The 27,950-nt window shown below is 37.4% G+C and overlaps 1 protein-coding gene across 3 annotated transcripts; it reads left to right on the top strand.

Moving 5' to 3' along the window:
• Window positions 1-1,200: 1,200 nt before the first annotated feature.
• Pcf11 (PCF11 cleavage and polyadenylation factor subunit) lies at window positions 1,201-26,703 on the top strand. 3 transcript variants are annotated; one of them, XM_076937976.1, is made up of 17 exons: window positions 1,351-1,369; window positions 1,488-1,996; window positions 5,577-5,702; window positions 7,287-7,475; window positions 7,779-7,973; window positions 9,441-10,558; window positions 11,349-11,529; window positions 11,627-11,717; window positions 12,647-14,205; window positions 17,267-17,366; window positions 21,054-21,173; window positions 21,814-21,919; window positions 23,017-23,200; window positions 24,026-24,181; window positions 24,582-24,674; window positions 25,111-25,146; window positions 26,181-26,703. In XM_076937976.1, exons 2-17 carry the CDS (start codon window positions 1,805-1,807, stop codon window positions 26,394-26,396), a joined length of 4,662 nt encoding a protein of 1,553 aa, XP_076794091.1. In that variant the 5' UTR covers window positions 1,351-1,369; window positions 1,488-1,804; the 3' UTR covers window positions 26,397-26,703. The 3 variants fall into 3 exon arrangements, with proteins under 3 accessions (XP_034356442.2, XP_076794091.1, XP_034356435.1); XM_034500551.2 differs by having other exon boundaries at window positions 1,201-1,996; XM_034500544.2 differs by lacking the exon at window positions 1,351-1,369 and having other exon boundaries at window positions 1,444-1,996; window positions 11,627-12,110; window positions 26,181-26,545.
• Window positions 26,704-27,950: the final 1,247 nt, after the last annotated feature.

Here is a 27,950-nt window from a genome sequence, read left to right as displayed (position 1 = left end):
CCCTGCTATTCTTTTATGTTTTTTCTCTCCCTCTGCTCTGTTCTTGCTTCTCTTAAGATTATCTATCTGCTGCCATTTTCCCTTTTCTCAGAGATATCTGTGGCCATTTGGCCATTTGTAGTCTGCTGGTGTGTTCGGTTTATCTCTTCCTCTGCTCTGGACTCTTCCAGATGCCATGACAGTTCTCTGTCTAGATCTACAATAAAAGCGTTCCCTTTAACCATTTCATGGAGTGGAGTTGTCATCAGTTTACGTGTGTGTGTGTGTGTGTGTGTGTGTGTGAACTGTCCCTCCACAGTGCCTCATTGTTCACTAAGGCTCTGACAAAATAAACTATTTGCTTTGTGTATCTTGAAAACAGATTATAGAAACCTAAGATATTTTTCCGTATGTCCCAAATGTACTTTTGTTTTTTGAGACAAGGTCTGTGTAACCTTGGCTGTCCTGGAACTCACTCTGTAGACCAGGCTGGCCTTGAAATCAGAGATCACCATTCTTCTACCTCTTTAGTGCTGGGGTTAAATGAGTATGTTTTCTGAGATAGGGCCTCATTATGTATTCCTGGCTGGACTGAAATGGACATTTAGACTTGACTGGCTTCGAACTCCAAGAGATCCACCTTCCTCTGCCTCCTGAGTGAGGGCTGAGGTTCAAGGCCAGAGCCATCAAGCATGGCTCAGATACTGTATGTATTCTAAGGCCCTTTGGAAGTGTAGCAGATTGAAGAGGTGAGTGCTATTAGGCTCGGGGCTAGCTGTTACTCTTGTGAATACTATTTCAGAAATGTGACTTCTTCAAAAGATCTCCAAGTCCTTTGGCAATGCCTTTCTCACATTGCACCTCTTAATAAAAGCATTTTCCTGGGGACTCAACTCCTGCAAGCCTGTCTAGGTGCTTTTCTGAATGTAGCAGTTTGCAGGAGTTACTCCAGTCTGGGTTCCGGGTAGGCCAGGCGTCTCCACCCCCGCCTAAATGCCTGAGGGACAGCTGGCCCAGCGAGCCCCGCCCAGGCTCCCGGGAGCACCTGAGACCCGGCGACTGGCCTTGACTGGAGGTTTTTGCTCCTCCAGCTCAAGCCAACCCCCGCCCGCACCCAGGAGGCAGGCGGGAGGAGGATGATTGGCGGAGCCGCTCAGTGGTTGGAGGAGTGCAAAGGAGGGACGGAAGGAGCCTGGTGCAGCTTTCATAAACTGGTTGGGCCGGTCCTCGGGAGCAGCCGTCCGCTACTGGCTTCCCTGGATGGGTTGTTATGGTAACAAATGACCGAACAGTCCCTTACGAATTGGCCAATGAGAGCCGACCGTCCTTTGCACGGAGTCTCGGAGCAGGAGGTGTTGCGAAAGCCGAGTCTCGGCCGGGGAAGAAGGAGGTGCTTGGACGTATTGCGGAAGGGCCGGGGGCGGGGCCTGTGACACGCGCGGGCCAGCCAATCCCGTCTGGTGTTTCCAACGGCCCCGCCCCTTTATCGCACATTTCCCCTCCCCTAGTTCATTTCGCACGACGCAGCGGTTGGGAACACAGACATTTTCCGAGCTGGAGCCGCCACAGCCGCCGCCATTTTGTGTCTGTGGAGAAAGAAGCCCCGGCGGCGGCTGGAAGTGGACGGAGATTCCCCGTGAGGCTGCGGCGTTTCTTCCCCGAGGTTTCCCCTGGGTCGTCCCCCATCCCCCCTCCGCGGTCAGCATGTGGTGAAGCCGCAGCCGCCGGAGACCCGGGGAGCGAGGCCGAGGCGTCGGAAGGGAGGCGGGGTGTCGAGCGGCTTCAGCTTCGGCGGCGGCGGACCTCGGAGGGGGGCCGCGGCGCAATGTCAGAGCAGACGCCGGCGGAGGCCGGGGCTGCGGGGGCCCGGGAGGACGCCTGTCGGGATTATCAGTCGTCGCTGGAAGACCTGACCTTCAATAGCAAACCGCACATCAATATGCTGACCATTCTAGCCGAGGAGAACCTGCCCTTCGCCAAGGAGATCGTCTCTCTCATCGAGGCCCAAACCGCCAAGGTTTTTATACACCCCGCAGCCTCCTATTCTTCTAATACTCCTTGATTTTAGTGTCAGCCTCATCCCAGGTCTCGCTTCCATCCGAAGGGGGACGGAGTTCCTCCTCTCCAACCCCCCACCCCCGACTCGGGCTTGGTCTTTGGCCCCGGCTGGGAGCGTGGGCCTCTTTCGGGGAGGGAGCGGGGAGGATGCAGGGTGGAGCCCCATTTCCGCTTACCAACTCCCTATTTAGGCCACCTCTGAGTACGTCCCCACGCTCGCACGCCTCGGGGACAGCCTTTCGGATGGGGGACTACTTAGAGGCAGTTTGTGTTTTGGGAGCGAAAGAGTTAAAAAACAAACCATCTTAAGCCCTTGAGAAGGTGGGGAGGGGCTTTCACTCAGTGTCCTTTTTGGGGAATTGTGCTCTGTGGGTTGGAAGGAGGTGAAGGGGGACCTGGGAGCGAGCTGTCGGTGGGTTGGGTATAGGGAATTGGCCCCGAGTGGAGCAGCGGCCTGTTAGCTCAACATGGCGCCTGCAAAGCACATGATGCGAAAGGGAAGAGAGGAGAATCCATTCCCTGCCAGCCAGGCAGCTGCTCACACCCGTCAACCCCATATTGGGGTGGGGGCTGTTGGATCAAACTTTTATTCTCCTCTCTGAGGGTCTGATTTTGCCCCAGTGGTAGGGAAATTGGGCTGAGGGTGGCGTTTGGGTGTGTGGGGGAGATCTTATCCAACCTGTAGGTGGAGAATTGGCCCAGTGGGTAACAAATACTTGAAGTTTCTTTGAAAATTTCAGTCCCTCCTTTTCCTATTCTCTTTCTCTCCCTTCCCTGATAGTGAAGGCTTGCTTTTCTTCACCCCTTGACCGAAGTGGTCCTTTGCTACCTTCTGTTCTCCCTCTGGTCTTCCTCTTCTGTGGATTCATGTGGGAGCGATATGTCATTTAAGTAAAGTTACTGTTAAACTTAGTTATGTTGAGTCTTAACCGCTTCCCAATTAATACGTTTTAAGTTACTTTTCAAGCTTGTACTTAAGGTTTAGTTTTTTTTCTAGTTGTTAGTGATTGCAATTATCAGGATGAGCCTCCTTTTAGCAGAGTGAACCCCTTTTAAAAGGCCACTTTAACAACAACCACCAATATATTGTTTAGAGACGGTTTCTGTCTAGTGTACAACTCAGTGGTCTGACTAATAAATGGTTTTGAAATGTGTGACTGGTATTATAAAATTTGTGAATAAAACATATAAAATATGTATTTGTCTTTTTTATTTACCTTTGTAAGGTGTAGAATCTGTTTCCAAGAATTTTTACTTTTGTGGTTGTGTGTTTTAAACAAAAGTCTTTAAGTGACTTGGGTTCATTCTTCTTTAGGTCCATCCACTCTTTTGGGTAAATCAGTTCACAAGATACACGGTTTCACGTGGTCCTTTCAAACCTTAATTTAAAGAGGGGGGGAAAGTTTTTTTTTTCTTCTTTAAGGGCTCAGCAAATTTACTGTGTTCATTTTGACAGCTAAAACAAGTCTTCACCTTTTCCTGTTGAATGCCTGTGAAACAGCTGTTTTTTAAAGTAGTATGAGGTTTAAGAAGGAAGTGCTCCTCATACTCAACTTTTTGTTGATAACCACATACATGTTGGCAGAGAAAATGTACCTTTATTTCCTTGTTGAAGACTTAACATTAAATACCTTTTAAAAAAAACAGCACTTGGATTTGTAATAACAAAAGTTTCCAAACTATATTTTGGGTATTGGTATTCACAGCACCTAATATTTAGCAGCTCAGATTGCCATTCAAAGGAGACAGCTTCTTGCTGGTTTTAAAATGGATCTACGAGACCTTGGAGAACTGAAAACTTTATGCAGAATATATTGACCACATAAAACTTGTATTTGTGTATTTTGTTACACAAAGTGGTGAAAATAGGTGGACTATTTTCTGGTAAAAGTCAGCTCAAAGTTTTTGGGCACATGCTTCCTGGTTATTTTTGTAAAGCCAGACTAAGTGGAAGATGTAAAGGTCACTTTGGGCAAAGACTCTTATTCTGGGTTGGGGGTGAGGGGAGGGTTCGCCATTATTTGGTAGCAACTGGCTTGGTTTTAATGCTTCTGGGAGTGTATGTTTGTGTCCTTACTCTTTAGCATCTCAGCAATACTAAACTAGTGGACTCACACCTAATTTCAGACTTACAACAGCAGGAAACAGGATATTACATAGAAGGACTTCACTTGTACAATAAAACACTAGCTTATTGAACAGATTGTGGTGTTAAAAGAGCCTATTTAAGTGCAATAATTTCTTAAATGGTATAAAACAAGACATGATAAGGTGAAGACACACCAATAAAACATTTGACATGTTGGTACTTAATAGTTTGCCCCCACACAGTGGCTTTGTGAACCCTTTATTAGCAATAAGTGTTTTTTTTTTTTTTTTTTTTTTTTTTAAATACAGAATTACTCATACATTTCTTTAGTCAACTTTGGTTGTAAAGGTGGTAACAGAAGCAAGAGCATTTCCACACACTTGTCAGGGCAATTTGTTTTGTGAAGTATGGCATTGCATACCCCAGAAGTGTGAGCCTGCCCTAGCTATAGGTAGCTATGGGTAAGTGTTCAGTTAGATTCATGTACACATGGGGTGGGTAATCTGGGATTCACCTAAGTTTTGTTTTCTTAAATCATGGGTATTCCTGTGGAGTCAGTTAACAGCTTACATGGCATGTGTGTTAGTGTTCCTCAACAAGTCTGTGAACCTGCTGATGCTTTCTGGAAGCTTGCTGTACCTTCTAAAAGTCAGTGGTGGGTAGGCTTTGCAGTTCAACTGGGGCAACTTTACCCTGGAAGGGCTGGTACCTTTATCAGCATCACCACACTGGCTCAGCACAAATTTAGAATCCTTGGTTTGTGCATGTAAGAGGAGAAATATTTCGACGACAGTCCATGCTGTGAAGAAAATCTTCAGGACATCCAGGTTTCCAGTCCAGTTGAACCTGACTTACATGACTCAGCGGCTCCTCTATCCAGTTTTTCTTGTATCAGTAACAAGCTTGCACTGCTTCATGTTTGTGTGCAAGGTTTAAGCGTCTTGCCATTGACTTCGTATCTGAAGTGTGTTTTAAGTTCATTATTTGGAATATAGAAAAGTAATCTTAATGATTTTATAGGTAACAACAAAGCTTCATAGACTTTAACATATAAAATTATCCAGTGAAACCAGGGCATCTACCAGAGTACTTGATTGATTCAACGTACAACATAAACAGATCCCCAAGCTGACACTTGGATTACAGAAAATATTTTTCCCTCTCCTTTTATTACTTTGAACATTACCAAATGCACAGAAATCTATGTTAAGTATTAAGTACTAGAGATAATGGTTTTTCCTCTTGATAATTCTGAGCTTTTTTTTAATGCATAACTAAAACAATTTTAAACAAGTACTTTTGAACACACACTTAAAGGCTTATAAAGTTAAAAGCATTTTGTACCAACAAAACTAGAGGTCTGTATTGTAGGTTTAAAAACACTTTTAAAAGTAATTTTTTGGTGGTAATTCACTATACTAAACTTCTCAGTTTCTTTTTTATACTTCAGGCTCCTTCCTCAGAGAAGCTTCCAGTTATGTACCTTATGGATTCTATCGTGAAAAATGTTGGAAGAGAGTATCTCACTGCCTTTACTAAAAATCTAGTTGCAACATTTATTTGTGTGTTTGAAAAGGTATATATATTTAGAAACATTTGAAAAATTTTAAATGTGTTCCAGCTTAAATAAATACTGGTCTTGTGTTGGGTTTTCTTGGGTGGTGGAATGTTTCATTGTTTTGGACATTTACTACTGTATAGGGTCTTTTCAAGGAAAATGGCAAATGCTGGTTTTTTATGTTAGAATACTAAAATGGATGCTGTTTAATCCATTCAAGATTTGAATATACCTTAATTATAATTGTTTATTTTTGGAATGTATTAGTTATGTAACGTTATTTGTTGACTATGGACAAAAAGTTAGCTTCCAGAGTGCCTAGTTTTGTAGTTTAAATATCTTGTGTTGGGGAGTAGGAACATGATCCACCTGTGCCTCAGTCCATGGTTCCTATTAAGTCTTTTCCCCAATGTCGTTAGAGTTGCTACCTTGTTAAAGTGTTAAAAGTTATAGGGATGTGTGAATGGTGGACCAGTTAATTGCTTTAAGGTATTCTGGAAATACTTTAATTCCTTTTTAGTGCTTGGAAGAAATGCTTGCTAGTGTTCATAGCTAGAAATTGTACATTCCATTGTGACATTGTAACTGGTTGTTTTGGTTAGCAGGAGGTGTTTTCTGAAGTAATTCACACCGAACAGTAGGGCCCTTGAAGATATTTAAAGGTTCCTAACAACGTAGTTGATGTTATATTTTTAAAGTACCAGCTGTCTGAATGGTAGAATTGGGTAGTAGGGTTATTTAAGTGGGTAGAAAAGAAATAGTATATAGAAAGCTAGTTTGGAAAGCTATATTTCAGATACTAAAAAGTGTCAGTGGTATGAATTTGATGTTTGCTAAGTACTAATTACCAGAGGCTAAGGATAGCTCACTTTGTAATAATTAGTTTAGGGGAACGTAACCTGGTTTAAATTTCAGTATGTTTAAATTATTTGGGGTTTTGGTATCTTATACTCAATCTAGTTTTATTAAAGTTCATTAAAGTAACCGTGTAAATTCTCAGAAGACACAAATATAGATATTATAGGGCTAAAGTTAAAAACCTGTCTTACTAATTACTGAATTTTTCTATTTTCTAAAAGTCTCCTTACATTACAGTATGAACAGGCAAGATATATAATGCCCATTCTTGCCTAGAATTTTGTGAATTAAAATTATGAGGGTATCTTCTGTACCTAAAGTTCATAAATAATAGTCATGGTATTTTGCATTTGGTTAAGATTATTTTCTCTTTTTAACTGTGTGTTACTAGCAAGTAACTTAAAAAAAATTAGCTATTAGGTAAACCAATTTCTGGCTTTATGTTTTCATCCAGTGAGTTTATTAGGAGTATTATATCAAGCCCTAAAATGTGGAGACATTTGTGCTTTTTAAAAGATAAAAAGTTGCCTGGTTGCTTGCTTGAAGTCTATTACATAACCACCTTTCTGATTTCTTTTGAGAACTAATTTTATTAACTTCAGTGATCAAAGATGCCTTTGATAAATCTTTGTGATATTTATGTACAAATGGATAATATATGTGAGTTGGCAAGTAGCTTTATACTTAAAATATATAACATTCTATAGTAACTTAACAAGCCAGAGAATTATTCTGTTGTTCTAGGTGGATGAAAATACTAGAAAAAGTTTATTTAAATTACGTTCCACATGGGATGAAATATTCCCTTTGAAGAAACTTTATGCCTTGGATGTCAGAGTCAATTCATTAGATCCTGCTTGGCCTATTAAACCTCTGCCTCCTAATGTGAATACATCTAGCATCCATGTGAATCCCAAATTTTTAAATAAATCGGTAAGTCTTCATATGAATGATGTATATGGTAGTACAATTTGACTATCAAGTGCTAACTTAGGTAAACTTTTCAAAAAGCAAAACTAGAATCACTTTAAAATGAAAAAGAGATAAATATGTACAAGTAATCACCTTATCTTTTTTGTAACATTTGGCATTTTAAATCCCTAAGCATTTTTTTTGTGAACCTTTGTATTGGATATTTGCGATTATGGATAATAGTAAGGTAAAGTTGACAATTTTTAGTTGACTTTTGGCAGTTCTAGATAAATGTTTTGCTTAAATAGTATTTTTTTCTTATAGCCTGATGAGCCTTCAACACCTGGCACAGTGGTCAGTTCCCCCAGTATCTCCACTCCTCCCATTGTACCTGATATACAGAAGAATCTTACCCAAGAACAACTAATAAGGCAACAGTTACTGGCAAAACAAAAACAGTTGTTAGAACTTCAGCAGAAAAAGCTGGAGCTTGAGTTAGAACAAGCTAAGGCACAACTGGTAAGTAGGGGAAATTCGATAAATAAGTTTTAAACTATAATAGAGAAATAGTATTGTATTTAAATATTTTATTGATTTTTTTCCCTACTTAATTTAAAAATTATGGTACTGATTAAGCCAAATTTTTATGTCCTTATTAAAAAACACTTATGAATGGTGTGCTTTTTCTCAATATGTTCTACTTGCTGTCTTAGGATACAAATGTGTGTGTGTGTGTATACTCTTCATTATATTTATATACGTTAAAAATAGAATATTGTCATGCATGGTGATGTATGTCTTTAATTCCAGTACTGGGAGCTAGAGACAGGTAGACCTCTCTCTGTGTGAGTTCCAGGCCTGCTAAGGTTATATAGTAAAACCCTTACTTACATACATACATACATATATACATACATACACACACACACACACACACACACACACACAGAGTATGTATATATGTGTTGTGTATATATATGTATATATTTGTATATATGTATGTACACACACATACACACACATATACATATAGTACTGGGGACCCTACTGCCACATAGAACCAGGTTGGTTGGCACAGTTTGTAATTCTAGTAGTTGGGAATAGGAGGCAGGAGAATCAGAAGTTCAAGGCCATTGTTAGTCACATAGCAAGTTTGAGGCCTGCCTGGGCAGCATGTCTCAAAAGCCCTAGAAAAAAAATACTACTCTTACCAGATTAGCACTGTAGTTTTGTTTTTACCACTGCTTTTAGTACGGTTTTAATATTTCGCTTTTAAGATAGTGTATTGTGGTGAATGTCTTTACTATTCATGAGCAAATCAGGTTTCTAAAAGTTTACAAAAGTCATCAAAAATATAAAGAAACCCAAGAGTGTGTATGTTTGCACTCATGAAAGACTGTAGTTTTTACTTAGCATCTAAGTTTGTTTGAGATTGAAGTGTAGGAAGACAGAATTTTTAAGTTCATTAACATTTTGAGAGGAACCATTTTATGACAGTTTAATTAGAATCATTCTATGTCTTAAGCAGAGCAGTTGGAGTTTAGTCATGTTACTGTTTTGAGCCACAGTCTGGTTTAGAATCATGGATAGTTTTGAAGAATTATTTTTTTATTGTATTAGAAATTATATTCTAAAATATAAAGGGCTTATAAGAAGTAAGGTCATTTTATGTTCTTTGACTTTTCATTATATTCATATGTTAAAAATAGAATATTGTTGCCATGCTTGGTGATATATGTCTTTAATTCCAGTACTGGGAGCTAGAGACAGGCAGACCTTTCCCTGAGTTCCAGGCCTGCCAAGGTTATATAGTGAAACCCTTAACTCCTTCTTTCTCACCCTTCCCCACCCCAAAGTTATGTACTGTTAATACAGTATTAAGCAAATGGATATTTGGAAGTGTTCTAGTATAGTCTATATAATGACAAGGGAATAAAACAGTCTCCATGGGTTATATAGAATTAACATGAACATTTTGTATTTCAGGCAGTATCTCTGAGCGTTCAGCAGGAGACAGCCAACTTGGGTCCTGGATCAGCACCGTCTAAATTACATGTTCCACAAATTCCCACTATGGCTGTTAAAACTCCCCATCAGGTCCCTGTACAACCTGACAAAAGCAGAGCGGGTCCGTCCTTACAAATGCAAGACTTGAAAGGAACTAACCGGGATCCCCGTCTTAACAGGATGAGCCAACATTCTTCCCATGGTAAAGAGCAGAGTCATAGGAAAGAATTTGTAATGAACACAATAAACCAGTCTGATATTAAAACAAATAAGAATGTACCCTCTGAAAAACTAAATTCATCCAAGCAAGAAAAAAGTAAATCAGGTGAAAGAATAACCAAGAAAGAACTTGACCAGTTAGATTCTAAATCTAAATCTAAATCTAAGTCACCATCACCTTTGAAAAACAAATTATCCCACACGAAAGACTTGAAAAATCAAGAATCTGAAAGCATGAGGTTGTCTGATATGAGTAAGAGAGATCCACGATTAAAGAAGCATCTTCAGGATAAAGCTGAGGGCAAAGATGAAGATGTAAAAGAAAAGAGAAAAACTGCAGAAAAGAAGGATAAAGATGAGCACATAAAATCATCTGAACACAGGTTGATTGGAAGTAGAAGTAAAATCATAAATGGCATTGTCCAGAAACAAGACATGGTTACAGAAGAATTGGAAAAACAGGGTACAAAACCAGGGAGATCAAGTACTAGAAAGAGATCAAGATCAAGGTCACCTAAGTCTCGGTCACCAATTATACATTCCCCAAAGAGAAGAGATAGACGGTCACCGAAACGAAGGCAAAGAAGTATGTCTCCCACTTTGGCACCCAAAGCTGGAAAGATGCGTCAGTCAGGACTTAAACAGTCACATATGGAAGAATTTCCACCACCTTCCAGGGAAGAAAGAAATACTAAGAGAAGTGCAAAGCAGGATGTTCGAGATCCCAGACGACTGAAAAAGATGGATGAGGACCGGCCTCAAGAAACTGCAGGTCAACATTCTATGAAGTCAGGTGGTGACCCAAAAGAGAATATAGAGAATTGGCAAAGCTCTAAGTCTGCAAAAAGATGGAAATCTGGTTGGGAAGAAAATAAAAGGTATGTTGCTGATGTTTTTAGTAAAATACAAAATGTATGATTTTTGTTTTGACATTTTTACTTTATTAAGCAAGGCTCAAACATACTGTCTTGCTAGCCTGAACTCACTAAATAAATAGTGCAGGATGGCCTCTGTCTAATGACAGTCTTTCTACTTTAGCCTCCTGAATGCTGGGATTATAGGTGTGATCCTTCATTCCTGCCTTTACCATATGCATTTAAAAGGTAGTGTTAATTTTGTTATTAATTGGATGTTATAGTTATATTTCTAGTTGTTAAAACAACTCAGTGAGTTAAATACTTTATATTTCATTAGAGACATGAAAGTTTAGAAAGGTTTGCCCATCTATTTGAGGTGTATGTTTATATGCAAGAATCACAATTGCTTGTTTTTTTGTTTTTAATTGTTGGTATTTTTTGATGGTCTAGCTATATAGTCCCACTTGGCCTAGAACATGCTAGCTAGACCACTCTGTCTTCGAATTCATGATTCTACTCTGTCAGCTTCTTCTTTTTTTTTTTTTTTTTAAATGGGTATGTGTGTATGTGTGTGTGCTGGTAGTACTGCTGCTAGGGGTCAAACCTAGATAATCATTCTTCTTATCCTGAATTAAATCTTTAAACTCAGAATCAGAATTCTTACACTATTTGGCTTGCTTTTTTCAAAAATTTCAGAAAAACTTTGTTTTCCTATTTATTTAATCACATTCTTAAAGTATCCTTAAATACAGCCTGGGAGTTTTATTTTTAAAATAAATGCTTTGAAGTAATACTCCTTTTGTGGTTTCAGCTTACAACAGGGTGATGAACATAGTAAACCTCCTCATCTAAGGCATAGGGAGAGCTGGTCAAGCACTAAAGGCATCTTGTCACCTCGAGCCCCAAAGCAGCAGCATCGATTAAGTGTAGATGCCAATCTTCAAATTCCTAAAGAGTTAACTCTTGCAAGCAAAAGAGAATTACTTCAAAAGGTAGTGACTATCATTAATCTCATGTAATTATTTTCTTTTATTCAGTTTTTGTGTAATTTTTATATTTAAAATACTTAATTTTGTCATCCCTATGCAGACGAGTGAACGTTTAGCATCTGGTGAAATTACACAGGATGAGTTCCTTGTTGTTGTGCATCAAATTCGACAGCTATTTCAGTATCAAGAAGGTAAACATAGATGCAATGTACGGGATAGTCCTAAAGAAGAAAATAAAGGTGGATTAAAAAAGAAACCTCTCTTATCTGATGCTGAATTAACCTACTATGAACATAAAGCAAAACTGAAAAGGACACAGGTTCAGCATTCATTTCCAAGACTTGATCTCTTAGATCCTGATATTTTTGACTACCCTTTGACTGATGCCTTGTTGTCTGGAATAGAATGTGAGCCATCCAAAAGTAAACATGCAAGTAGGAATAGTGGAGCACAGTTTGACAGAAAAGAACAATTTAGTGAAAGAGCAAGACGTCCTTCTCCTATATCTGGGAGTCGTACTTATGCTGAGAATCTTTCACCCCATGAGGGCCGGAGAAGACATGACGAGCAAGTCTCTGCTAAAGGTAGAAAAAGTTAAATGAGATTATGCCTATTGAATCACACAAGCAGTGAAGGGAAAATGAACAAGCTAAGTGGGGCTGGATTTTATTACTGTTCAGACTACCTTTGTATGTGTGTGTATCTCTGTTTTGTTGCCTTTTCCCATGGAAAGGGAAGGGACCTAGTTAATTTATAAAATCAGTTATATTAGGGACTTCACTAGGTTTTATTTTCTAAATATTTAATTTGATTAAATCCACAAAACCCAAGGAAATATGTATTATCCTAGTTTTACAAGTAGGAAACAAAACTAGAAATGTTAAATAATTTGTTCTCAAAGTGAAATGACAAGTACCTTGACAGGATGTGAATTTTTTAATCCTAGGTGTATCTGAATTGAAAGGGCATCTTCTTAACTTACTGTTGCTGTCTGTTTCTTTCCTATTCACTAATATAGTGAGATAATCTATCTTTGGATAAGTTTTAGATAACTATAAGAAATAAGACATAAGTGGATGTAAATTTACTTTAGTGAAAATACATATTTTTTTTTTGAAAGGTGTACGAGAGGAGCAGAGATCACCATTCAATGATCGTTTTCCACTTAAGAGACCTAGATATGAAGATACAGATAAACCATTTGTAGATGGCCCAGCATCAAGATTTGCTGGTCTTGATACAAATCAGCGACTTACAGCTCTAGCTGAAGACCGACCATTATTTGATGGACCTGGTAGGCCATCTGTGACGAGAGATGGCCCAGCCAAGATGATTTTTGAAGGACCTAATAAATTAAGCCCTAGAATTGATGGACCTCCTACACCAGGTTCTCTTCGGTTTGATGGGTCACCAGGACAAATGGGGGGAGGAGGCCCTATGAGATTTGAAGGACCACAAGGTCAGTTAGGAGGTGGGTGCCCTTTGAGATTTGAAGGTCCTCCTGGACCAGTAGGAACACCTCTGCGGTTTGAAGGGCCAATTGGTCAAGGAGGAGGAGGTGGTTTTCGATTTGAAGGCTCACCTAGTCTGAGGTTTGAGGGATCTGCAGGTGGTTTACGATTTGAAGGACCAGGGGGTCAGCCTGTGGGTGGTCTCAGGTTTGAAGGACATCGTGGTCAACCAGTTGGTGGTCTCAGGTTTGAAGGACCTCATGGACAGCCTGTGGGCAGTCTTAGATTTGATAATCCTCGAGGTCAGCCTGTAGGAGGACTTAGATTTGAAGGGGGTCATGGTCCATCAGGGGCTGCAATTAGGTTTGATGGTCCTCATGGTCAGCCAGGTGGTGGTGGTGGTATCAGATTTGAGGGCCCTTTGCTACAGCAAGGAGTTGGAATGAGGTTTGAGGGTCCCCATGGTCAGTCTGTAGCTGGGCTGAGATTTGAAGGACATAATCAACTAGGTGGGAACCTTAGGTTTGAGGGACCACATGGTCAACCAGGGGTTGGGATCAGGTTTGAAGGACCTATAGTTCAACAAGGAGGTGGAATGAGGTTTGAAGGTCCTGTGCCAGGAGGTGGCCTGAGAATTGAAGGGCCTCTGGGTCAAGGTGGTCCTAGATTTGAAGGTTGTCACTCCTTAAGGTTTGATGGACAGCCAGGTCAGCCATCACTTTTGCCAAGATTTGATGGATTACATGGCCAGCCAGGTCCTAGATTTGAAAGAACTGGTCAGCCAGGTCCACAGAGATTTGATGGGCCACCTGGACAGCAGGTTCAACCGAGATTTGATGGTGTACCTCAAAGATTTGATGGGCCACAACACCAGCAAGCATCAAGATTTGATATTCCTCTTGGTTTACAAGGAACTCGATTTGACAATCATCCTTCACAAAGGATTGAATCTTTCAATCAGTCTGGCCCATATAATGATCCACCTGGCAATGCTTTTAATGTCCCATCTCAAGGATTACAGTTCCAAAGACATGAACAAATATTTGATACACCTCAAGGACCAAATTTTAATGGACCACATGGCCCTGGAAACCAGAATTTCCCAAATCCCATTAACAGAGCTTCTGGACACTATTTTGATGAAAAGAATCTTCAGAGTTCTCAGTTTGGAAACTTTGGCAATTTACCTACACCAATGTCAGTAGGAAATATTCAGGCATCTCAACAGGTAAGCTGTCCTAGTTCTAAAATTATGTGGTAGTTATGTAGGTAAGTAAACTTACTTTTAGGACAGATTTGTAGTCTAAGCTACTCCCAAATTCTGTGTAGGTTAATTCTCAAGATTGAGTTAACTTTTTTTTTTTAAATTGTTTTTAGTATTTGGGAAAAGCTTTAAGAATGTACTTTGTGGTATAAGTTCTTAATTTAACAGCTAGGTATTAGAAAAGTGAGATGAGAGTTTTTTGGGGGTTGATGTTTGCCACTTAAACTCAAAATGATTGTAGCTCAAGATACTGAATCATCTCAGTCTTCTTCATGTCTTCCTTCTCTCTAATGGAATGTGTGCATTTATTTTATTTTTAAAAGATCATAATTTATGTGTTATGTGCCTGTCTTTCCAAGTGTGTCCAGGTGATACACAGGCCAGATGCAGGGCACTGGAGCTCCTGTGGGTTGCTTCATATGTATGCTGGGACCTGAACTTAGGTCCTCTGGAGGAACAGAACAGCACTTCTAACAACAGAAGCATCTTTTCAGGCCCGCCCCCCCCACACCCCCCCCTTTGTATGTGTGTGAAAAGGTCTCATTAAGCATTGACTTTGATTGAACTCTGTACCAGTGGGTGACTTTGAACTTGAGTCTCCTGTCTCCACCCATGGAGTGCTGGAACTACAGGCGTGCCCATTGTTCCAAGTGCTGGGGGTTAAACAAGGGCTTTGTGTGTGATAGGCAAGCACTCCACTGACTGTGCCACTAAAACTGTTTTTTTTTTTTTTTTTTTTTTTTTTATTATATTTTTGTGTGTTTGGTGTGTATATGTGCCATGGTGAGGTCAGAGATCAGAGGAAAACTTGTGGGAAGCACATTTCTCCTACCCATGTGGACACCAGGAATCATCAGGCTTGATGGCAGGCACCCTTCCCCACTGAGCTGTCTTACTGGCCTCACTGCATAATTTTTTGTTGAGTTCTTGTTTTTTAATGCTAAAGACCTCCATTCCCCTGAACAACTGTTGCACTCATTGCTTAAAAGAAACCATTAGAACTAATTCACTTTGAATGTTTTTATTTATTTTTATTGGATATTATATTTACATTTCAGATTTTATCCCCTTACCTCTCTTCCCCCCACCACCCAGGGACCTCCTATCCCATCCCCCATCCTCATGCTTCATAGAAGCTTTGAATGTTTTTTAAGCAAAGAATTTCCTTAGTCTGAGTTCAGTAAGAAATGAAATTGTATATACTCTTATAATTTTTAATTTTCTATTTTCACATTTTTTAGGTACTCTAGTTGGATACAATTCCTTGATATTAATGTCCACATGGCAAACTTGCTCTCTCTGCTTCTGATATGTTGTAGTCATGAATGTGTACAGTCATTCATCTGTATACTTATGCATTTTTTGTTGTTTTAAAAGAGTCTTATTTGTAGCTCAAGCTGACTAGAGCTTGCTGTGGAGCTCAGTTTACAGGCCTGTTTACCATCCTTGGCTTTATTCTGCATACTTTTTTTTTTTTAAGATTTATTTGTTGTATTCTGTGTGTATGAATGCTTTCTTGCATGTATGTATGTATACCATGTGTGTATAGTGACCCTGGACGCCAGAAAAAGGCATTAGATTTCCCCTGGAACTGGAATGACAGGTGGTTGTGAGCCACCAAGGAGGTGCTGGGAACCCAGGTTCTTTGTGAGGGCAGCCAGTTCTCTTAAACTACCAAGCCAACTCCAGCTTGTTTGTTTGTTTGTTTGTTTTTGAGACAGGTCTTTTTGCGTAGTTCCGTATGACCTGGAACTTAACTATGTAGAAATACTATTATTACTAGATGCTGTTTAATGGTGTTTTGCTTAGTCTTTTTTCCTGTGATGTATCAAATTGGTTTGTGTGTGTGTGTTTTACAGCCATTGAGATGTCACAAGGATAGTGAACAAGATTTATAAATTATTTATAACAGTGTATATAATATACTGAACATATAAAAGAATAGAATAAAAGATTTATATAACTAAATCCAAAATACCAAATTTGTATGCTACTACAGTACTTATTTTATTACTTTATTGCAATCTTTATCTTTTTATGGTTCTGGAGCTTAAACTCCGAGACACTCACAAGCAGATGATATACTGCTATGCCATAGTTTAAGGCCTACACATTTATATTTTTATTGTAGGTAAGGTCTCAACTCTGTAGTCTAGGGTGTTCAGACCTCAAACTGTATAGTCCATGCCCGTCTCAAACTCAAGACAGTTGCCCTGTCTTAACCTTTCAAGTGCTGGGATTATAGATGTGAGCTACCACATCTATAATATAAATGCAGCTGTTTGTTTTTTTTTTTTTAATTATTATTCCCTTTGATGACTTTTGTAATATACTTTGAACTCAGCTATAACCTTACTCAAAAATGATGGCAAAACAGGATGACTACTTGAAGTTCACATTGCTGCCTATTTTTTCTTGAAGACATGGTCTTGTTAGCATAACTCAGGGTGACCTTAAATTTGCAGTTCTCTTTCCTCAGCTCCCAGGTTACCACTCCTGGGATTATAGTTATGTGCCATCATACGTGGCTGAAACAAACTTTTGAGTGGAAAAAAGCCAAGGTTAGGAATTCTGACTTCAGCTTTGTTAACTAGCAGCTATGTCTTTGTGAAAGAAGGAAAAGCACCCCCAGGGTGAAGTGACTTGTATAGCATAAACACATATGATTTCTTTATACTTTAAGGACGTCTCCCCTTATTGCGCTCCACCCCCAGGGATTCTCTGTGTCGTCTGTGTAGCTGTCCTGAAACTCTCTCTGTAGACCACACTACCCACAAACTCAGAATCTTACCTCTGTATCCTGAATGTTCTTTCTCACTTAAAGGAAGTTTTAGCCTAGTCTCTGTTCCTTAGATCTCTGAAACAGAAGCTATTAAAGTTTGTGGAAGTACCACAGTTGTTACTTCTTAAATCTTTAATATCGCCGACCTGGGCCTTGGGACATTTGAATGTGATTTGTATGTGATAGAATGTGATTAGAAATTTATAGAAAGAATGTTCTTAAGAATTAACATTTATCTTAAAGGTTCTGACTGGTGTTGCTCAGCCAGTAGCATTTGGTCAAGGACAACAGTTTTTACCAGTACATCCACAGAATCCTGGGGCTTTTATTCAAAATCCTTCAGGTATGTACTTGTGAACTCTGATATTTTTAAGACATAACTTTTGTTCAATAGCTGTTAGTTTAGAAAGTGGTATTTTTTCCAGAGATAATATTCAATTTATAGAAATTTAATCTGGCTAACATGTTTTTATCCTCTGAGTTTATGTTGTTGACCTGTTGTCATGTAAACCTTGTTTTACAGATAGTTAATTAGATTGGATATACAGAGTGTAATCAAGAGGGAAGAAAATCTGTTGAGTGGAGGTTGGCTAGAGGAATGATAATTTTGTTGTGATAGTTTAAGAAAACTATAAATTGCAGAACAAAGGTTGTTTTGAACAGTTGGTATTTGTAGCATTTTTAAGTGTGTACTATGATCCAGTAAACATAATAATGAATATACACTTATATATAATATACTGCTGTGATACTTGTTTTAGTTTCTAAATCATAAGGCCTGGGAATATAATACAGCTCAGTATTAGTACAGTACTTACACAGCATGCATGAAGCCCTGGGTTCAAGCCAAACAAAACAAAACATTTCTAAGCTGTTTCAGAAGCACACTTTTGGGGCTAAAGAGTAGCTTGGTCAGAGATCACTTGCCTAGCATGTACATAGTCTTGAGTTCCATCCCAAGCACCCATACTACACACACAAATCTCCCAAACAAAAGACAAAACCAAAAAAAACAACCCCCTCCAAACAAATACTTATGTTACTAACTTCACAAAGTTTTAAAGAATTTTCATAACTTATTTTATGAATTAGTTTGTAAAATTCTGTCCATTTGAATTTAATACATATTCTTTTAATTTCTAGATGTGCCCATTAGGGTTAGTTAGCAAACCCTCTCTCTCCTCCATTGTATAGTTGTGGCTGCATCAAGCATAAACAAGTGTTGTCCTCATTAATTTTTTTACTCTATAAAAGGAGATATCGGCATTTCTTGGAAGAAATATTAATTTCTTCAAATTTAAAAGAAAATAAAATGAGATGTGTAAAAGTAAGTTTTAAGTGCCACATGACTATATTTTTTAGAAACTACTTTTTCTTGTTGAATAAAGAATTTCTTAGGGATGTAGAGATGGCTTAGAATTTAAGAATATATACTGCTTTTGTAGAGGACCTGTTTAGTTCCCAGTACCCACATCAGGTAGCTCATAACCTGTAGCTTGAGTTACAGGGAGATTTAATATCTCTGGTCTTTATGAGTACTTGTGCATGTGTACACATATCTTTATACACATGTGTACACACATATACAGACATATATGCATACTGACCTCTATGGGCACTTGTACACATGTGCCTACACACACACACAAATTAAAGTCTTTAGAAAAAGTTTGTCAGCCGGGCGGTGGTGGTGCACGCCTTTAATCCCAGCACTTGTTGGGAGACAGAGGCAGGCAGATTTCTGAGTTCGAGGCCAGCCTGGTCTACAGAGTGAGTATCAGGACAGCCAGGACTACACAGAGAAACCCTGTCTTGAAAAACCAAAAAAAAAAAAAAAAAAAAAAAAAAAAAGTTTGTCATGTTGAGGTTAATGACATAAGGTTTAAGAACTACATAACTACATACTTTTTTCTGTTTTTTAGTGTTGAGTTTTGTCTGTCTGTCTGTCTATAATCATATAAGAGCCTTGTTGCAGATGAAATGACAGTTTGTTCCCTGGGTTGGGAATACTGGATGAGGCATTATATGTATTTTTCTTAAGTTCTACTTATTCTTTCAAAAAGTATGGACTATTTATTAGGTAGCTGTCTTTCAGATTCTCTTAATATTCTTTAATTGCAAATAAAAAAAAAGTCCTCCTGAAGTTCTAGTCTTGTTCTTTTGCTGCATTGCATGCAAGGCTTTGTGCTAGGAGGAATTTAGTAAGGTTCATCCTTTAAAGAACTTTTAGTGTGACAGATAGCTCTCCCCCTATAAGTACTGTATATTGTGCCAAAAGACACCTCATTGCCTTACAAATAGTACTTATTTAACCCTCATGTCACCCTCAGGCAGGAACCTCATTCCTCTTTTACAAGTAGTAAAATTTTAGGTTGCAGTAAGCAACCACTTCATGTCTTGCAATTAGAAACTAGAATTTCTAGATAAAATTCCAGGAATTAGTGTCATAATGTTATTCTTTATCACTGCAGAGCTTGGATATTTCCAAACAAATAAATAGCTAATTATCCCCCTTAGACATACATATAAATAGCTCATTCTAATGAAATACAAATGCTAAACTGGTGTAAATGCCATTGTAATTGATTAAATATTGATGCTTATTCCTGCATTCAGATATTTAATTTGAATAGATAATTAAATATATATGAATGTATGTGTACACACACACACACACACACACACACACACACACACACACACACATATATATATACATATATATATATATGCACTGTGTTGGATATATGTTTGTAATGGTCAAAGGTAGGACTATATGTATTATGGATACAAGTTGATTCTGCCATTCATAGCTTTAGAAATTTTTTCCTGGAGGTGTAGGCAGATGGTTAATAGTAGTATACACTAAAATATTACTTAATGTTTACATAGGGTCTCACTATGTAGTCCTGGCTGGCTTGTAACTTATGTAGACCAGGCTGGCCTCTTAACAGATCTACCTGCTTCTGCTTCTTGAGTGCTGGGGATTATAAGGATGCACCACCATGCCTGATAAAATACACTGTTTAAAATGGTGCTAGAATCCAAATTAGGGACTTAAGCACTTTTCTGCCTACCTGCTGTCCTGTTGTTAAAACAAGTTAAAGAATTAGTTATTAGGATAGTGCTAGCAAAATAATGGGGTTTGAAAAGATTGTTGTCTTACTCAATTTCTTTGGTAACGTTGACAGTGTTTAACAATGGTTTGAATTCCTTTGCAAGGCCATCTCAACAAATATCAGAGGGCTAGGTGTCCTGTGCTTTAGGGTTCATACCCTTTCATGAACCATTTCTCTGGTTTATCATGCCAGGAGCAACAGTCAGCATTACAACTTTAGCTTTGGTCATTTTAAAGAGATGCTTCACTACTTAATCTTTGGAGAACTACTTTTTGAGGTGGTGAGATCAGAGCTAGCAAAGTAGAAAGGTGGAAGTTGGTCTTAGACACGGTAATACCTGCATAGAAGGATCATAAGACTTATTGTTCTTTGACTCTTGCTTTTATTTGGTGTGAAAATAAAGTGATAAAGTGACAATATCCCCTTTAAAAAATGTAAAAACAAAAAATTTAAATAATTTTAGCTTAAATAACTTAAAATATTTTTTAAATTAAATGTGATAATAAGTTATATATAATTTGTACACATACACTTTTTTTGTTGTTTTTTTTCGAGACAAGGTTTCTCTGTGTAGCCCTGGTTGTCCTCGAACTCAGAAATCGCCTGTCTCTGCTTCCCAAGTGCTACACACACACACACACACACACACACACACACACACACATACATATACATACATACATTTTTATTACTTACCCTAAAATACAAAGTACATTAGTATTTATCATAGAATATTTTTCAAGTAATGATTTGTCAGCCAAAAAGAAAACCTGAGTTTTTAAAATAATTAAACCCATCATTAAAAAGATTTGTTGTTGGTGGAGTATCTTGAAGAAAGCTGTAACTTTGAAGAAATACTTAGTATGATATGAATCTTTGTTCTATTAAGGATGTGTGTTTTTTTTTTAAAGGCGGTCTTCCTAAGGCATATCCTGATAATCATCTTAGTCAAGTGGATGTGAACGAATTGTTTTCAAAACTGCTAAAAACAGGAATTCTCAAATTGTCACAGACTGATTCAGCTACAGCACGTGAGTATGGCTGTATACTTATATACACCAAGCTTAATTAAGTCAGAGATACAATTATTATGGGGTATAAGAAGTTATTGTAAAGTTCTCTTGAACAAATTAGTATACCTTTTGGTGTTCTTTGAAAAACAAGTGTAATGTCTCCGCCAGTCAAAGATAGTTGCTACATCTAGGTTGGGTATTAGGTTACACTTCTGATTGATAAGCAAAAAGGAAAAAGGAGTATGGGACAGGGGTTTTCTAGGGAGGGGAAAAGGGATGGCATCTGAAATGTAAATAAAATATCCAATAAAAAATACTCAACCCAGAACAAAAAAAAGAAAAACAAGTGTAAGTTTTTATAATGAAAATGTTAACAATTTCAAAAGATTGGACTATCTATCCTCCTGGCCCACTGTTTAGTTAACATTACTACAAATATCATGTATCACTTTTTACTAGTCCATCTATTAATTTGGTGTTTGAAAATAATTTGAATGTTTAGGAAACAAGATTTTAAGAAATTTTTTTTAGTTTCCTTTGCCAGTAAACTTTATATCAAACATAATACTAGCTAGATTTCTGTATGTTTGTAACCAGTGTTTTACTATAAAGAATAGAACAGGATATAGTATTGAAAAATGAATCTTCTCAACTGCAGAGGTAAACGAGGCTGTTACTCAGCCTCCCCCTGAGGAGGAGGAGGATCAGAATGAAGATCAAGATGTTCCAGATCTTACTAATTTCACAATTGAAGAATTGAAGCAGTATGTGATGTTTTTAAATTTTAATTATTAATGTGCATTGTTTCTGTACTTGTGTGAGTGGAGGTACATGCATTTTACCATGTTTGTGTGGGCTAGAGGGCAAGTTTTAGGAGTTGGTTCTCCTTCCATTGTGGTTTCTGGGGGTTGAACTCATACCATCAAGCTTTTGTGATAAGTATTTTTTATGTGTGACAGTCATTCAGATAACAGTGGCTTGAATCCTACTTTTTATCTGCTACTTAAGTTTAAATATTAAGCACTAATAGTTATTTCATGTTTTTGATTTTTTAAAATTTTATTTCATGTTTTTTATATTTATTTATTATTATTATTTCCTCTTTCTTGAGATGTCTTGTTAGCCTGAGCTGAACTCTGAATATTGGGATTACAAGTATGAGCCTTCATGCTCTGCTTCTAGATAGCAAGGAACAACTGTAAATAGAATGTAAACATTAGAGGCTGGAGAGATGGCTCAGTGGTTAAGAGCACATACTGTTTTTCCAGAATCTCTGGGTTGGATTTCAATCATCCACATCAGGTGGTTCATAACCTATTGCACATCCAGCTCCATGGGTTCTGACATCTCTATCCTCTTTGGGCACCTGCACCTATGTGCCCATGTATACATATGTGCACGTAAACATACATACACAATAAATCTGTAAATCATTTTCTAGTTCTTGTTAAGCATACTATTTTATTACTTAAAAATTTTAACTATTCTTTAAACTGGAATAGAACATTTGATTTATTCAAAACACTAGTATTGTAGGGAGGTGAGATCTCTTGCCATTTCTACTAATCATATCTTCTCTATATTGATAGTAACTTCCTACTAAGCAGTTGAATTGCTATTGCCTTGTTAGCCTATAGTGTTATGCCATTTTTAGCCAAAAGGGAATAAGCAGCCAAGGCAAATTTATAAATAAGAAAATAGGCTCCATGTTTGACACTTAACTAAAGCTAAAGTAAAAGGGGTCAATAACACAGTAATGTTTATTTACATAGATCATTCTAGTTTGATTTCTGTTAAGATATAGAAAACTTTTGTTTTTAGTCGTGTCTTAAAATTGACTTTTTTTTGTTTTTTGAAATAGACGTTATGACAGTGTTATAAACCGGCTGTACACTGGGATTCAGTGTTACTCTTGTGGAATGAGGTTTACAACATCCCAGACAGATGTTTATGCAGATCATTTGGACTGGCATTATCGGCAAAATAGAACTGAGAAAGATGTTAGCAGAAAAGTCACTCATAGACGCTGGTACTACAGTCTAACAGTAAGTAATCCATATGCCTCTGAGTTATCTAGATGCCAGTTATATTCTGAAGTATATGTTTAAGTAATTGCTGAAAGTTAACATGACGATTTTTATTTCTTAGATTTATGATTATTTTGTGTATGAGCATCTCTGCTGTACTTCCAGCTTGATGAGATCTGACACCTCTAGCTTCTTTGGGGCACTTGTACCCATAAATCTTTTAAAATTATGTAAATTTCTAATTTTTCTTTGTTTAGTATTTGTTGGGCCTTTTGGCTATTCTTTAAAGTGGAATGCACTTATGCATATAGTGCTTGAGGAGGCCAAAAGAGGGTGTTGGATCCCTTGGAAGTGGAGTTAGCAGATGGTTTTGAGCTACCATGTTAGTGCAACTAAACCCTGGTCCCACAAGAGCAATAAATGTTCGTAATCACTGAGCCATCTCTCCAGTTCCAAAATAAATATAAATGAAAAGTTGTGAAGTTTATCCTAAGTTAGTGGTATCTTAGAGTTAATAGGAAATTAGCATTAAGATCTCAGTCATTGCTTGATTTGGTTGCCTGTAATCTTAGTATGTGGAAGGATAAGGCACAAGGAAGATTGCCAGTAGGCCAAGCATGGCTACATGATTGACGGCTGGGCTGCATAGTAAGACCCTGTCAGAAAGAAAAAAAAATAGTTAATAGGGCTCAAAGAAAACAAGTATATTAAAAGTATATTAAAATAACATCAGAGCATATTATATGAAAATATACGCATAACTTTAATGTGATTACAGTTATGATAAAGCTATAAAAGTGTGGACAGAAATGAATGTAATTTTTTACACCAATTCCTTTTAAGGATTGGATAGAATTTGAAGAAATAGCTGATCTGGAAGAACGTGCAAAAAGTCAGTTTTTTGAAAAGGTTCATGAAGAGGTTGTCCTTAAAACTCAGGAGGCTGCTAAAGAAAAGGAGTTCCAAAGTGTACCTGCTGGACCAGCTGGAGCAGTTGAGGTAATAGTGTTTGAATTCCCTTCTTTGGCAGTTTTCCTCCCATCCTTTTAAGTCATAAACACTTAGGTTTTATCCCTGGCATGGTAGCACAGAGGATCAGGGTTCAAGATCAGGCCTGGTGTATGGAATTGGATGCCAGCCTGGAGTACATGAGACAATGTTGTAAGCAAATATAAAAGGATTTCTTGTAAGCTTTTTAAAAAAACAAAACAAAATTTTGGCTGTTTCATGACCAATTTGGGTTGGATGCCATCAGTGACTAACTTAGTGAAATGTTATTAACCTTTTTTGTAAAAGGCTGAGACAATCCATAAAACAATATTTTTTGGACATTCCTTAAAATTCTATACTTTTATCTTAATGAACAATGTAAATTTTATTTTTTATGATTCTATTTTAGAGTTGTGAAATCTGTCAAGAACAATTTGAACAGTACTGGGATGAAGAGGAGGAAGAATGGCACTTAAAAAATGCTATTAGAGTAGACGGAAAGGTAATTTCCAGTTCTTTATTTTATAAGGAAGTGTTAATGATCATATTTTGTTAGAGTAACTTACCCTTTTGAGGATGATTTATAATCCTTTCTGGGTTTGGTTTGTAAAAAAGATACTGGATTTTAAATAGTCTATGTTTCCTTTAGAGGGATTCTAGCAACTGTATGAGGCTGATGCTAGACTCAACTAGATTTTCTGTCTATATTTCACAATCAGAACTGTTACTCTCTTGAAAATAAAGCTAGACATTGTAAATGCACAAAGCCAAGCTTAAAAGAGAAGTGATTTTTTTCACTCTTTAGGTAAGGTTAAATGTTTGGACTTTACTAATTTTTTTTGACCAAATGAATTTTATCATCCTTTGATTTAAAAATTAAATCAGAATAATGTATTATAAATGAACATGCATGTAATAGCTGTTTTTTTCCTCTTCAGATTTACCATCCATCATGTTATGAAGATTATCAAAATGTAAGTTCTTTTTGGGCATTTTATGTCTTTACTTACATTAATAAATTTTAAAAATTAGGAGGTTTATTAAATATTGGCATTAGACAGGCTCTGATGTACACTGATTTATCATTGATAAAAATACAAATAATTAAAACTTGTAATGTTTTTTTATTTCTTGCTTTGTTTACTTGAATCTTTTAAACTTTTATTGGACTACTAGGCAGAGAAAAGTAGAAAACTAAAGAGAATGATCAAAATGGGCATAAATTTTTAGGGCTCTGGAAAGAACTAATTTTTTTCTTATGTATTGTCTAGTCAGAGGAATGATATTTGAAGTGTTAGGCTAGGTGTTGGTGGCACATACCTTTTAATCACAGCACTTGAGAGGCAGGAGGATCTTTAGGATTTGAGACCAGCTTGGTCTACAGTGAATTCCAGGTTAGCCAGGACCACATAGCAACACTGTAAATAAGTAAAAATATTTGCGTCTGTAGTTTTATGTATGTGAATTCAAGTAGAATATGTGCCACAAAACGCATGTAGAGGTCAGAGGACAACCTTGCGTGTTGGTCCTTAACCTTTCATGAGTCTCTTTGCTTCTGTGATTATACCAGGCTAGCTGCTCTACAGGTTCCCAGGGATTCTCTTATATATCCAATATGTTATGTGTGTTCTGGAGATTTGAACTCAGGCCCTTACACTTGCATGGTAAACTTTATTTTATCCACTGAGTCATCCTCCCAGCTCTAATATAATTTAAGTGACTTATATAAAATTGGTAACATACTAGTCTAGTGGCCCTAGAAATTCAATTATACCTTTACCTTGACTTTACGATTACCCTCTGTATTATAACAATTAACTACTGAAGCCTCTCACTTTTTTTAGTGGTATCAATGTTAATGTACTTCCTAGCTAAGTACATACTGAACAGTAGTATCGGCTTGTGGGAAACAAGCATTGTAATTGAATCTGGTAGTCCTTTGAACTCTTACAAGATTGTTAATATGATTTGAACCTTCATTAGTACTTATGGTGATTTTCATTTGTAGACATCTTCATTTGATTGCACACCATCTCCCAGCAAGACACCAGTTGAAAACCCTTTGAACATTATGTTGAACATTGTCAAAAACGAATTGCAAGAACCCTGTGAAAGTCCCAAAGTTAAGGAAGAACAAATTGATGCCCCACCAGCTTGTTCAGAAGAAAGTGTAGCAACACCCACTGAAATTAAAACAGAAAACGATACAGTTGAGTCAGTTTAAATAAAATGAGAAAGGTATGCTTTTCTTTTTTTAACAAAAGCTGCTGTTGGATCTAGGTGAAGAATTTTTTATGTATATATAGACATATCTATATAAATTGTCTAGCTGTGGCAGGGCCTTCAGCTATCATTTGGTTAATAAATACATTTTAGTATTTGCATTTCCTACTGCCTGCACAGTTTCAGGTGCTTGTTGTGTGAAAGTTCTGTAGATGAGTGCAAATGTAACAAAATGAAATTGTATGTGTACAAATGTACAATTTTCACTTGTGAACTGTAAATTATAAATAAAAAATATTTTTGCTATCCATGGAGTGTAATATTTATGCACACCATCAAATAAAGACAGTGTTTCTATACTTTTATTGGGCAAGAATGGAACTGAACAGCAATCTTAACGTGATTTTTTTTTTTTTCTAGTAGCTTCCTGGGACTTAAAGCAGCAAAGTTCAAACTTAGGTTTTCTCAAATAGAAAAGCAAGATAAAACAAAAAGGACATATGTGCTTACATATAGATATGTATCTCCAGCTAGAATCATCCAGTGTCCACTTTTTGAAAGTATGTAATGAAACAGTAATGCTTATTCTTAAACTTGGACACTGATGTCATCAAGCAACTAACAAATATTTTTAAGTACTAAAAGTCATTTTTCTTTTTAGAAAATATTTTTAAAATTGTCAATTTAATGCAGATGAACACATTTCTATTTTAAGTTACAGGGATTCTGTGTAAGAATGTTCACATGAAAAACATGGTTAACTTTTTTCTTTGTTGGTTTTGATTGAATTAGATGGATAACATGAGATGTTAATATTCATACATGTAATAAATTGAATGATGAACAATCTTTGTTTGTATTTCTTGAGTGACCTTAGAATGTGACTCTTATGACTTATGTGTGTTTTAAACATGAGTGCAGTGCCAGCTATGAGCCATACTCCCAGATACATTCTTCTGTTTATAGAAGATAAAGACACGGTACATATACAGTATTAAAATTTGTAATGTTTTTTTGGTGGGAGTCAGAAGGCTTTCTTCATGTGATTTCTTTGGTTATAGCACCAAAGGGTACTCTGGTTTATGAATAAAATTTAGCAACTCCAAAATTACAGTGTGAAACCTGGTTTTGTCTTACTTTATAACTAAGATAAATGTTAAAACTGAAACAAGCATATAAAAAAGTATTGGAGAATTTTAAAGGAATAACTTCTAGAAGTGGTGTTACAGTATAACTAAAAATGGAACAGATGAACATTTTTAGGCTTGAAACAGCTTAGAAGTCCCCCCTCCCCCCAATGTCCCTGTGTATCACCAGTGTACCTGGTACCCAAGGAGGCTAGAAAAGGACATTAGGTCCAGTGGAACTGGAGTTGAAGCCAGTTGTGAGTTGTGTGTGGACACTGAGACCCAGACTTTGAGACTTTTCTGCAAGAGTGACCTGTACTCTTTAACTCTTTACTGTTGAGCTCTCCTCAGCCCTTATTTCAAAAATTACATATGGTTAAACCTTGGTGATTTTTAAGAGACGAAATCAGTCTCTTGTTTACACTAAG

Source organism: Arvicanthis niloticus, chromosome 1 (genome assembly GCF_011762505.2).
Source record: "Arvicanthis niloticus isolate mArvNil1 chromosome 1, mArvNil1.pat.X, whole genome shotgun sequence".
NCBI lineage: Eukaryota > Metazoa > Chordata > Mammalia > Rodentia > Muridae > Arvicanthis > Arvicanthis niloticus.
Note: the sequence above shows the minus strand (reverse complement) of the source record. Positions and strands in the feature narration are given on the sequence as shown.